At 35.7% G+C, this 14,108-nt stretch overlaps 1 protein-coding gene across 3 annotated transcripts in view; it reads left to right on the top strand.

Annotated features, from left to right (window-relative positions):
- Positions 1–12,650, top strand: part of MICU3 (mitochondrial calcium uptake family member 3) — a gene marked incomplete at its 5' end in the record, with an annotated part of 60,041 nt that extends 47,391 nt beyond the window's left edge. For all 3 annotated transcript variants that reach the window (XM_082315078.1, XM_082315077.1, XM_082315076.1), the window contains 2 exons: positions 735–892; positions 10,345–12,650. In XM_082315078.1, the coding sequence (XP_082171204.1) occupies positions 735–892; positions 10,345–10,455 (269 nt within the window). In that variant the 3' untranslated portion in view covers positions 10,456–12,650. The remainder of the gene's footprint in view (positions 1–734; positions 893–10,344) is intronic.
- Positions 12,651–14,108: the final 1,458 nt, after the last annotated feature.

Below are 14,108 nucleotides of genomic sequence, written 5' to 3'. Positions count from 1 at the left end.
GTACAAGAGTTAAGAGGCACTTGATGACACCAATAAGAGATCAGTTTAAAGCAAACAAAAGCATTTCTTTACACAGCGGGTGTCTGGAATCTGGCCTTCTATGAAAGTTGTAGAAGAAAACAATGTCAGAAGGTATGAAGAGGGATTAGACAGATTTTCGAACAAATCAGTAAGTGGGTGCTGAAAGAAATAGGTAGGTATGTACTGACTAAAATCCTTAATACAACAGTTGAGGTGCTTGGAGAATGCAAGGTGAAGAATATGCGAAGCGGTCAGACTTGTGTGCTCTTCTCAAGTAGAATCTTCATGGGTCTGACACAGTAACACCAGCATAGTCCCACCTCATGTGGTCTTACCAAGGAGTATACTGTTTTCTCTGTGCTCTGCTTCTTAGGTTCTGTTTTGTGTCAGTTAAGTAGATGCCATCAGTATATATGTAACATAGGTTTAATTATAATATGATTTTCTAATTTTATTATTACACATAGTATAGTATATGGACTGTAATCTTTTCTGTAAAATAATTGATACCGATAAAGCAGTATCATTTTGTATCAGTTGAGAACTACTTGGTTTAGAACTGTGAAATTCAATCCTAATTTTCACATTTTCTTATTTTTTGAGTTTTTAAATGTGAAAACTCAAGTTAAAAGTTTACTTGTATTTCATAATATGTTGTCCACAAAGTAGGATTAATGTATTTTATTTTTTCTTCCGATATTCTCTTTATGCAGATGAATTCAAACGTGCTGTGTACGTAGCCACAGGTGTGAAGCTTTCACCACATTTGGTGAACACAGTGTTCAAGATTTTTGATGTCGACAGAGATGACCAGTTGAGTTATAAAGAATTTATCGGCATTATGAAAGACAGACTCAATCGAGGGTTTAGGGTAAGGATTCTAATTTTTATAGTTATCTTAATTGACTTTACTACTTACCAGTATTTACTTTAGCAGCTGTAGCACCAGTAGGCTGCAAACTAAGAGTGTGTATGTTTAAAGACATATGTTTTACAGAAATCCTGAAGCAGTCTGTAAGATAAATTCCTTCTTAAATTAATGATTTTTTTATTAGAAAGCAATACACAGATGACATAATGTACCTTTATAGTACACAAACCAAACTGGAGATGAGAAATCCTCTGCATACTGTCATTTCTTCTGTATTGTGTGACTGATAGGTTGGCATTAAGAATTTTAACAAGGGTAGCAATTATGTCTGGGTTGTTTGCAGGGAAAAGAGAGTTTGTCTCTCTCAGACTTGGGCGGTTTAGTTAAAGGTCAACCTTTGGCTCTTCTAAAACATTATTTAAAATACTAAGTGTTGATAATGACTGTTGGAAAGAGTTGCAGCAGAAGATAGATAGTTTTAATTTTCAAATAAAGCATTAGTGAAGTGGTGCTGAACAATGCTATATTCTAGTTCAAAGTTGCTTTTGATAATTTAACCCTATATCTAATATATTAAATTACAAGAAGCTAGAGGGCAGGGAATTACTTGCAGAAAATTTTCATAGAGAACAAGCTTGTAAATCATACTTTGCCTTTTAGGTGAATGTATAGGCCTTGCTGCCCTCTTCAGGTTCTGTGTAGTATAGAGGAATTTTATAGTGGCAGAAAAATTTTTAATTGGAGTACAATCAATAAGTCACATTTTTTTTCTTCATATGACAGGTGTTAACATTTTTAACTAAATGTAAAACAGTGTTCTTACTGACAACCTAATCCCTTAGACATAAATCCTAAAGTGTATTATGGTTCCTAAATTCACATTTCAGTATGTTATTTCTGTAATGTAATTTTAGTCATTTTACTTAGCTTCCTAAATATAAGTTTAGAACTTTCTGTGAAGTGGTGTTGAGTCTAATAGCTTACTTGTTATTTTTGTAATATTACAATCAAACGTAAAATGTGGATAACTACCACTGCATTTGTAACAAACATCTCCTTGTTGGTCCTCAATTCCTTTTATTATGGTGTGGGAATGATGATTGTTTCATAACCGTTTCAAGATGTTCAGCTGTATGTTTTAATTGTTTACTAATTGTAAGTGTGCAGTGTATGTTAATTTAACCAGAAAACAGTCTGCTTACTGAGTAATTCTTGTAAATGTATTACATGTTTCTATTCCACAAAATGCACGACAGAAATCACATATAATCCAGCACTGTTCAGTCCTATGCATGTATCTTTCTTTTGCCCAGGCCACTATAAAATATTCCAGTGGACTGTGAAAGAACTATAAAGAATAGCCAAGGATGTTCAGAAGAATAGCACTGTCTTTCATAAATATGTCTAATTTTAATTAGATATGAGTTATCCCCTGGATTACATAGGAGGTGATCATGATTTGGTCCTATAGTTCAGTTATATTCAGACACGCCCACATGCAAACTTAGATTATTCAGAAAAATGCATTCTCTTCACTAATCAGTAGTATTCCAAGACAATTGTGGTACCAAACTTAGGAATTACAATTTCCAGTAAGTTTTCATAAGTGTCACACAAATCTGATTTTTCCAAGAGTGGGTAGTAGTAAAAACTCTGAAAAATTTGCCTTTTCAGTTTAATAAACAGCCCCCATCACACCAATCTTGGTTTAGAATGGAAAGAAGAAAACACATAAGAACCTTTTGCCTAGAACAAATTGGCAGAAAGTGTCATTAATTGCTTCCTATTGTTTGTACATTAAAAGTTACACAGTATATTTAGTGTGGCCAGAACAAGTAAAAGTTTACCCTCTTGCTCCTACAATGTGGAGGGCTCAAATGTTGTCTTGTGCTAAATCAAAACTAACAAATCACTAACCTTTTCTTTGTTAATAACTGTGTTTTGAATCCATATTAAGATTTGGTCAGTTCCATTATACAGATAAAAGAACATTATAGCTTCTGCTTATGCAGTATTTTGTAGCAACATGGAAATTTTTGCCGTAGGAAACTTGAACCTGTTTATAAAGTGTAAATGCCTGATTTTAATGTTAAGTATCCTACAATTAGTGTCTGCCCAAATCAATGTAGTCTCTGATCATCACTCTAAAAACATCTAAAAATAACAGTTTAAAATAGGCCTATGATTTGAAGTATGATTTTACAATTAACATCTTATACTTAGTAATTCAACTTTTTTAGAAGTTGTTTTACTAAAATGTTTGCCCAGAAGAATCCTGAGGACATCACAGAACTTGGTACTGGGACCATGTATTTTAGAAAAGGGCATTTTGCAGTTATATAATCTGACTAAAGCAAACATATTTAAGAGCAAAGCATTACACAAGTCCAATGAAACTGGAGTTCTGAAAGGTCAGTCAGTACCTACTATCTTTGTCCTATTTAAAAGCTTAGCCATAAACTTACAAACTTGAGAAAGGTCAGGTACTACCCCTTATAGGAACATAACAAGTACTCATTTTAACGTATATTTTAGATATGTTTTTGGAAAAGTAAATGTCTTAAAGAGTTTATCAAATGAAATTTCTCTCTTTCTGGAATATAGTATTAAAATCTGAAACCTTTTTTGGTTTTAGCAGTTTGAAACAAACTAGTATCTTAAGCTGCCATCAAGTGGTCAGTCAGAGTATTGCTTTATTTTTGTTTGCTGTTTGGTTTAAAGTAGTTATTTCCTTTCTTTTTTTTTTGTAATTTAAAAATATATAAGAAGATTCCCTTTCCTTTATAAATTCCATTTTTAAACTGAAAGATTTGGAACTTAATGACTAAATGATTTTGAAAAACATTTTAACTAGCACATACTATATACTGTATCTTCTAGCTACTCGTCACTTAAAGCCATTTTTTTGTATTTTCATGATACTGTTGTCTTATGCTTACCTCTGGCTGCCTTCACATGTTGTCTGCATCTGCGCACTTCTCCATCTTCTGCTCCACAGGGCTACAAACCTATACAGAGGTATACTACTTTCAAATCCTGCGTGAGGAAGGAACTCTATAGCAGATAAATGACGGTATGTGTTAGCTGCCCAGTCTGAGTGTGCTGGCATGCTTGCAGGAATGGCTGAATGTTAAACTGTCACTGCTTTGTTTCCCGTTCCAAAATTCAGGAATAGGTTATCTGACTGTAAGCAATATGTAGTAGCTCAAAGCATCACGTTGTGTGTTTGACTGAAGCAATAGAATTTTATTCTGGAGTTGGCAATGACTGACTCACACTGTCACTGTTTTGTAAGCCAGCTGCGATTTTGTGCTATGTTTGAAATAAGGAAAAGTATTCTTTCATAGTTTCTGTTACTGTTTTCTGTCTGTCCTGTGACTACTTTTCAAGTAATTTCTCAGGTACCTATAGCTAATAAGTATTTACCAATGAAGATTGTAGAGGCAGATTTTTCTTCCTGAGAGACTGTTAGGAACTTGATTCTACTTTGATTTACACAGTTACACTTTTGAAAACAATAATGTGGTTTTGGATCAATTAATGCTGTACCAGCAATTCTCAAAAATCAGCACTGTGCCCACACATGACCACCATGGCTGTTTCTGCATATCCACTACATGAATATTCATTCTTGCAGTTAGATTGTACTGTGGGTTTCAGTGTAAAAACTGGGGTGTGCATATTCTGTAGCCATATTGTGAAACTGTCACATGGTGGACACAGCTGAAATGTGTTAGTAGACATTTCTCTTCTTACATAAAGCAAGAGTTTGGAGTTTGCTCCTTTGCAGTTTAAGGTTTTGGCGCCAGCACTTTTTTCCTGTTTATATTTATAGACTTTGCAGTAGTTGCTATGAAGCCTGTTAACAGCTCATGTAGGTCCCAGCTGTATTATTATGCAGAGGGGAGGAACAAAGAGATGTACGCCATGACAAACAAGGCCCCATGGCCAGTGCTCTGGTGCGAGTGGACCTTGTGGAGTAGCCAGCACATCTTGTGCTTCTGAGACAGGAGGGCTTGACTATAGTTTCCCTGCTGTTTTTAATTCTGAGGCACAATACTAAGCTGAGATTTCTTGTCGAATAACCATCTTCAGATGCCTCCATACATCAGCATACTGGCATCTGACCTTCTGAATCCTCCCCTTTCCTATTATATATCTCTCTGAGCACTTGTATGCCACTGAGCATGCTGGGCCTCTGGTTTAAATCCTTCTTCCCTAATTCTGAAACAGCGTGGCAGGAAAGCGAGGAATGCAGGTATACTAAGCAGAAGTTTCTTCAATCCTGTTTATCTGGGGTGATGGCTGGCTTCCAGCACAGTGGAAAATCTAAGTCTGTAAGGATGAGAGGTGGGGTCCATTTACCCAGACTGGTAGCCCACTAGCTCACCAGTCCCACTGGTGACGCCTTTCGTAGACGCCTGTGCAAGATAGGTAAGGGAGAGGGAATATATCAAAACTACTGACCAATTCCCATGGCACAGCATGTCATGTACCCCAGACTGTGCTCTTTGGGACTCTTCATGTCATTTTTTTTTTCAGTTCTCTGAAATTCAGCAGTAAAGATGGCTTGGGGTACGTCCAGGCTTACGCAGCTGATTTATCCTCCTAGAAGGAAGATGAGTTCCGTTTGATCAGCATACGCTCTTCTTGTACATATAACATTTAGCATCCATAGAATTATTTCTTTATTATTTTGATTAACTATTAACATTTTTTTTAAATTATACTTCCTTTTTATGAGTATAACCCAAATACTGAAGCATTGTACTAATATGTGAAGAACAGAAAAGGAAATTTATCTTAACAAACAAAGCATCTGGTTTCTGGGAAGTGGGAATGTGTACTGGGAAGCGTAAATGACTAATGAAATACTTAACATTTTAGGAATCCAGCTCACTAGTCATGTAAGAGAAAATTCGTGGCTTTAGATTAATTTTATGTAACTTCATATCTTTGAAACTTTTGACTCTCAAAACTTCCTTTCTTCTTTTCCCATGTCTTTTTAAAAATCATTTTAGGAGTACTTTGTCTTTTTGTCCGCACTAATTCTGCCACAACCTACCTTGTAACTGCATATCAAGTATTGCTTAAACTGTAAACTTTTGAAGATATGAAAGAGCTCTTACAGGAAACTGGCAAAATGCTATACAGTCATGATGCTTTCCTGATAATTTCAGTAAAGGGTATGTGACCAGGTGGAACAAAATGCAGTGGCACAAAAGAATCCAATATCTAATCATCAAGCCTAATAACATCAGCTTGGTGACAAAAAGAGAGGCTGTGGTAAAAGGATCAAGTTATATTCATTCGTTCATCTTTTGAGATGGAGCAAACTGGGAGAAAACTATACAGTGGAGATTTATGAAGGGAGATTTTGTTCACTCTGTATAAAGTCATTCTCAAGAAAAAAATTTTAAAGTTGAATAATAGTATGTCTACACTACGTACTGGGAGATAGACAGAGAAACCAGGTTAGTTCTCAGTGCACTGACCTGGCCACAGGCAGCCTCACTGACTAGTATAGAGGTTGCTGGTTATTTGCCCTGCTCTTCTTCCCACCTGGAGCTCCTGGATGCTATAATAAGAATGCTTCTGGTAGCTAAGCTTGCTTGTGTAGGTCTGTATCTGTTCCCTGTACACTCAAGAATACACTGTAAACCTGTTGTGGTTTAACCCCAGCTGGCAGCCAAGCACCACGCAGCTGCTTGCTCACCCTCCTGCCCCCAGTGGCATGGGGGAGAGAACTGGAAGGGCAAAAGTAAGAAAACTCACGGGTTGAGATAAGAACAGTTTAATAATTGAAATAAAATAAAATAAAAATAATAATAATAAATTGTAGTGAAAAGGAAAACAACAAAAAAAAAAAGGAGAGAGAAACAAAACCCAGGAAAAAAAAGTGGTGCAACCGCTTACCACCCGCTGAGTGATGCCCAGCCCGTCCCTGAGCAGCGATCGCTGCCCCCCAGCCAACTCCCCCCAGTTTATGTACTGAGCATGTCATCATATGGTATGGCATAGCCCTTTGGCCAGTCTGGGTCAGCTGCCCTGGCTGTGCCCCCTCCCAGCTGCCTGTGCACCTGGCAGAGCAGGGGAAGCTGAAAAGTCCTTGATTTAGTATAAGCACTGCTTAGCAACAACTAAAACGTCAGTGTGTTATCACATTATTCTCATACTGAATCCAAAACACAGCACTATACCAGCTGCCAGGAAGAAAATTAACACTATCATCTCAGCCGAAACCAGGACAAAACCTCAAATACATAAAATTCCCTCATCCCTGCAGACACATTAGTCAGCTACTGCTCTTCACTTGAGCAACTGCTTCTTGTCTCTTGTGATGAATTATGGTAACATATCCCGTTGTTAGCTATTCTGAGTTCCTTTTTGTGCAAAGTGTTACTTAACTTACAGTATTTCTTCAAATTTGTTGTAAATATTTATTAAAGTTTGTTGCAAGTGTCAGTTAATGGAAATGGAAGCTTTAGCCAAAACACATGTGAAGTGATTTGGAGTTAGTTACTGTGGAGGAAAACAGAACTAATTCTGTGTTCACTGTACAGTGTGGAGTGAAAGTAAATTTACATAAGTCTAAAAATAATTATTCTCTATTTAGTTCATAAGTTGAAAAGAATATAAAGACGTAATAATTGGAGATTTGAAATTGAAAAATTTCAATTGGGTAATTAAATTTCAGTCTGATGTACCAAAAACGCATAAATGTGTGTGAAATAAAAAAATCTGCTGCAATTACATCCCAAAGTTAGGTGTAATACAAGAACTCTTAATTTTAATTTGTCCCAAATATAAATGTACAGATAATTGTCTATGCTTTGATATACTTTCTGTGGTAAACGTAGAACTGATGAAAAAGATTAAGATACTTGGCATACGTACCATAGATTATAACATACTTTTAGCCTGCACCCTGAAAAGGGATAAATAGCAGATTGTGCTGTACATTACGTATCTCTAAATTGCACTAATGCAATTTACTTAACAGCGTAAAGAATGTTATACCCTTACAATAAATAACGAAAACCTCTCCTTGGGGAACAACTGTACTAGCTCTGTGTGGTCCAAAGAGCTGGCAGTGTTCTGGGAGAGCCTGCCTTTCTGCATTGCTCTCCCTGCAGGGCGCACAGCCTGACTCTGCATCGGCAGGTACGCCTTCGCATACACTGCAGGGAGAACAGAAAAATACACGTTAGTAGAGAATTGCCTAAGAGAGCCGAGAGGAGAACTCTACTTCAAATGCCTTATGGAAGGGTTATCTAGGAAATTTCTAACAAAGACCTCTCAAAGTTAATTTCCGAAGGAGGATGCTAGAGGCCAGCTTCAGGAGGGATTCGAGTCCATGTGAAAGTACTGTCCGCTAAACTATTTGTGTGCTCAGGAACTGTAATAGATACTTAAGCTGTAATTCCAATTTTGTTCAATTCTAAAGTATCGAAAATAAATTTTATATGTCACAATTATAAATCTAGAAAATAAGTTGTAAGTCCCAGTAATTTCTTGAAAATCTTACAATTTTTCCATTAAAATAACTGTTTTCTAGATTTCTGACTTTTGTGGGGCTTCTCAATTTCTGATTTAAGGTTTTTAGGAAGTAATAGTTAATAGCTACAAACAGAGTCTTGGGACTGATTGGGGAAGGAAATTTCATTATGAGAAAGACATGAAAGACTCAAGCATGGATTCAGAACCTCATTGCTAGTCATGTTTCAACAGTAAATTGCTGTGTTCTATAAATACTTCGTTCAGTCAAGCAACATTAAGATGTGTCATGTAGTTAATATTTTGAGAGCTTTTAATTTCCATGCTTTCCTAATATACAGCAATTGAATACATCTATCATAAGAGATAGCTTTAAAAAAAAAAACCTGAAGAGGCTGTTGCTTACTAGTTGAAGAGACTGTTGCTTACCCCTTCTCTAAAGCAAATAAAGTGGGAAGTGTGTGATAGGCACGCCTACTGACTTGTCTTACAAAAGTAACTGGAAATTACAGGACCCAGACTTTTGATCCTAAAACTGACTAAAACCTTAAAAACATACCTGGATACAGTGGGAGGAAAATGTTCCAATGAAATGTGAAAGCACTGCAGTATGTGGACAAAATGTTCTTTCTATGGCTTTGGTACACTGAGAGTAGATACAACAACAATGCATACATTAGGAATAAGTAGATGAACAGTTAATGTACTTCAGTGTTTCTTTTACTGATTTTCATGAACATTTCTCTGAACCTGTTTCATAAAATAAAAAATAAATGCATATCTCAAAGCACTGGTTAATCAACTGAATGTGCTTTTCTTAAATAATGCAATGCATTTTGCCAGTAATGCATTTTTTTTTCATAAGATTGACTATAAATCTCAACTAAATTACGCACTCATGTAAGTATTGTTTCTAATATTTCATTTAAAGTCTGGATTATATACCTTTGTGGATTAGATTGTTTCCTGAACATTTACAACTTCTGCATAATGTTCTATGCTTTTAATTATGCAAGATGAGTAATAAGAATAAATGAAATGTAGGTTTCACTCTCTAATGGTTGGTTTTAAAATACTGCAATGTCGCAATATTTTTAGCTTCTTCACTCAGCTCAACCAAAACAAGCTATCAGACAATCTCTCGCCTTGACACTGTAACCATTTACCTCCAGATACTGGACTTAACTTCTAAGATGGATTACGATTTAAAATTACTTGTAAATGCTTCTGACATCTACAATTACAATTCCTGTTCCTTAGCCTCTTTCCCCAGTTGATATAATATTTAGCCCCCTCCATCTTTCTGTACTTACTATCAAAATAGGCTTGTGAAGTTAGGAATAGCAGAAGAAATAATGAGATGCAGTGATAACTACAAACAGCATAGAGTCTAGTGAATCTCCCAGGCCAGCCTTTGGACGATATTCCTCTCCATTCAGTGGGCACTTAACTAATGTCAATGAACTACAATGCAGTTTAGGATTAAGGTAACCTAATATAAAGAAGCTTTCATATCATCTGCCTATTTTGTATGTGGCTTTTGCTAATTCCCCAGTTTCATGAATATCAATAATTTTCTATGCTTTTTATTTGGTGTTAGAGGTGAATTTTTTAGTGTCAGCATGAAGACGCAAGAAACAAAACTAGAGAGAGAGCAGGACATACCTGAATAAAGACAAAATCCTTTCTTACAGCTTTTAATATACATAGGCTATTTGTTGAATGCTAACTGTGTGCTGTGAGGTGAGGATGCATTCTGAATACTTAACCTGTGTATGGATCTATAACCCTCATTTTACAGAAGTACTTCTGAGCCATAGAAGTATTTGATCTTTCATGATTTTAATATTAAAACATATATCTAGTTTGTATGAGTGTGAGTCAAATTTAATTTAACATTAAGGAATTTAGTGAACGATATCTTTTTCCAATCGTATGTTTTTCACTTTTCACAGGAGACTCCGAAGTATGGTTGGAAGGAATATTACTCTTGTGTGATGACTGTAACCAGTGAACATCTCAGAGATCTATGGAAGCAATTTCGGAGACGAGATATGCTGAGATAAAGGAAGAAAGAAGGATTATCTGCGCTGGCTAGAACTATTTATTCCTATGAATTCTTAATGAAGAACAAACTAATCCAGGTGAATCATGAATCTTCCAGCTGCAGTAGAAAACACAGGACTTCTTTTCCACCTAAAGTAATGACCATCAACTCTTACAAACGCTTTTAAGTATGTATTTTATTTAAACGACAAACTGTCACCTGATTGGCAGAAGTCTTTTTTTTTTAAGAATACATTCTTTTTTATTATTTTGAGATATGTTTGTCTTTTAAAAGAAAACAAAAATAAGTTTTACACCTGGGTAGGCAAACGTTTCGGCAATGAAGAGAAATTACCACACATCAGCTTAGACTGTGAATTTGCTTTCAGAAGAGCACTATCAAAAGTTTGTGCTAAATGGGGAATGAGAATACGCTAAGTAGCATAACAGTTATATACGAGTTGAATGTACAAATTAAATTCTTAGAAGCTAACAAAGCTGTTTTACTTTAAAAAGAGTAAAGCTGTTATGGTTATAATGTGAATGATAGGTATTTACCTAGGAAAGGTACTGTATGGACTATAATGTTCAGATTCTCCAAGTCTTACTATTACGTTTATTAATGTATCCTTTAAAAAAATAGTACAGATTTTAATATGTCATATGAGCAGTATGTTGAAGAAAAGTCAAAATGTTCAAATTCACATTAAGTAACACACAGTTTGTAATATTTATTATAAATTTTATTGCCATACATATAAATTCACTGATACATTTCTGGTAGAGTAAAACTTCATGTGTTTCTTGTGAATAGTGCACTTTTATATGAAGTAAGATGTGGCACTGAGTAGAAATTCTAGTTGTTTAATTTGCTACTCTGGAATGCAGTATCTGAAAAATAGATAAATAACTTGTGTTTGTGTCAAACAAAAAAGCAAAACAAAACATGAATGCATGCAGCAGTACAGAGCAACACTCACTAAGTAATATTATTTGAATATTACGCATCAAGCATTAGACATAAATTAGGCCTTACAAAGTTTATGGAGACTACAGGCAATCAGTAGCCACCATGAACTTTCATGCCCTGTAGGTTTAGATGTTACTGAAACAGTGGTAAGGACGCTGTTACATTTGGTTTTCATATTCTCCACATTTTTTCTTTGCTATTCAGCAGCAGCGTTTTTCCTTACTCCCTTTCAAGATGATTGTTAGGTGGTGTGAATTAAACCCAAACAAACACGAACATATACTTCTCATATCCTTCTTGAAAAGGTTCACTGGACATGAAATAAGTCTGTATCTATTTAGGAACAATCTGTGCCTTGAAATATTTCCAGCTGAATACACACACACTAAAACTAATATCAATAAATAAAGGCAAATATTTGGTGGAGTGTGACAAGTAAAATAGAACCAAAGTAATGGTTTTAAATCTTCTGTTACTCCAAATACTTGTAAGCAAACTTCTCAAAATTGTATTTAGTGCACATATTGCTCAAATACCATCTTACATCACATGTGAATAGAAAAGATGTATAGCATCTGTGTAAGTACACCTAAGTTAAGAAATCCTATCTCTGCTAAAAGTCAAAACAAAATGAAAAGGAAGATGTTTTTTAAGAAATTCCACTCTGGGAATCTTAGGAAAAAAATGTGCTAGCTGTGGCTTTTATCTGAGAAAAAGCCAGTTCAGAAAGCTTTTGAAGGATGCTACTTTGGTCAATATTTCATGATAAACATTTACCAAATTTCCACCTTGGTGTCCTTAAACTACTGACAACAAGAACAACCAAATAGATTGGGGTAAAGACACAACGGAACATGGATAACCTGCAATCCCTGTGTGATCGTTTAGGGAATTAATTGTATTCAGTGTATCGTCTTGATACGGAGAACTGTCTCACTGCTTCTTGTCAGCACACGCAAAACCCAATTTGCTACTTCAGTGATGAAGAACAAAAATGGGAAGAAGGGATAGGGAGTTACTGAAGGGGTTCCCGTCCTTCCTCTGCGTTCCCTACTGCCCGCTCACAGTGATCCTCCCCTTGGAGGAAGCAGCAGCGCTGGCATCATTGTGCTTCTCCACTGCCCTAGGCAATTGTGCACTTTGCTTTTACGGCTGGCTTGAGACAATTTTATCGTTTTTCTATATATTTCCTAACTATAGTCACTTAATATATAATAGAATGTGAAAGTGTCAGATTACTTTTTAAGAGTATTTTTTTTCTCATGTTTAATAGTAAGTTATTTAATATAAATATGAATATATGCATATAATATTCTTATTTCAAAATAAATGCACTTGAAACTAATTTTCTTTGCCGTGTATATCATTCAAATTCTTTTGTCATAAAAAAATCTTTTTTTGCTTAACATGAATGTACAAGTGCTTTGGATTAGAGCATCTCACCATCACAAACAAATTGACTTTTTTGCTTCTTCTGGCCATTTCTTTAGATAGCTTTGCTTTTCTGCCACAGAATTCTGTGTAAAAGAGCTGGAAGTGCAAGGACAGACAGGTGAAAACAAAGCAGGGTAATGGGACATGCCATCTGCTATAGAGGCACCCCGTGGATAGGCAGCAGTCACTGTGCGCAATAAAACCTTGCTCAAAATCTGTCAAATTCCTGGCAGCAGAGAAAATTTGTATGCTGCAATTAAATTATGTGAAAAGTTGTGTAGATGAAGGCTTTTTGTAAAAACAGCACTTGTTCTCTTCTGTAAGTTAAGAAACCTATAATAATGTAAGAAGATAGATATTCAGTGGATGCTCAGGAACTGCCCACTGATGCCCAGACCAGCTGTAAATGGTGATAAAATGCTAACTATTAAACCTACAGCTTTGGGTAGCTTTGTGTTACTAACTAACTTTTGTCTGAGCTCTGACAAATTCCTAGTTCCCAGCAAAATACGCTGTACTGCAAGCTGCTCCCTGCTAATCTTCTTCTGACGTTTAAGATCACACTGGCGGTTTCCCTCCTTGCGCATTTTGGCAGTAAGTCAATATAAATTACTTCCACTGTTGATTCTTGTGTTGTATGACATAGAAAGTTATCAGACTGAAGAAAAAGAAACACTATTTAACAGTGACTTACAGCAGATTTTTGGTCATACTGCCTGGTTTCTATAGTTATTTGATCTCTTCTTTTCTACCTAAATATCAGGATAAGGATGCATTGAAATAAAATGGGAAAAAAAATGACGAGGAATTTTTCACTTTGATTCAACGTTGCATAATATTCTTTATGTAATGATGTGTCTTGCTGTCTTGTCCCACTGAGGACACTTTCAAGACAGTTTCTAGCAAAAGAACTCCAGACTAATACTTGCAGAAGGAAAAGAATCAGACCAAAAGCTCACTAGTCAAAAATGAATCTGAAACAAAACTAATTTGTAACAATACCAAATCTGAACTCCCCTTAAAATCAAGCCCAAACTAATATGAATATTTTCTAATATATGTGAGGTTTGAGCTGACAGTATTTTTCCCTATATATGAAAATCCATGAAAGCATTTGGCACCCTGAGCCTGTCAGCAGATGGTGCCCTTAAATATATTATGTTCTTTTTCTTAGACACACAATTAAATACATGGGGGTGTGCTTTAATCTTGAATGGGTAATGTTAATTTTTACCACTAGTCTGACTTATAAATTCCTCCCACAGAGGA

This window comes from Platalea leucorodia (genome assembly GCF_965183815.1).
Source record: "Platalea leucorodia genome assembly, chromosome: 6".
Lineage (NCBI taxonomy): Eukaryota > Metazoa > Chordata > Aves > Pelecaniformes > Threskiornithidae > Platalea > Platalea leucorodia.
Note: the sequence above shows the minus strand (reverse complement) of the source record. Positions and strands in the feature narration are given on the sequence as shown.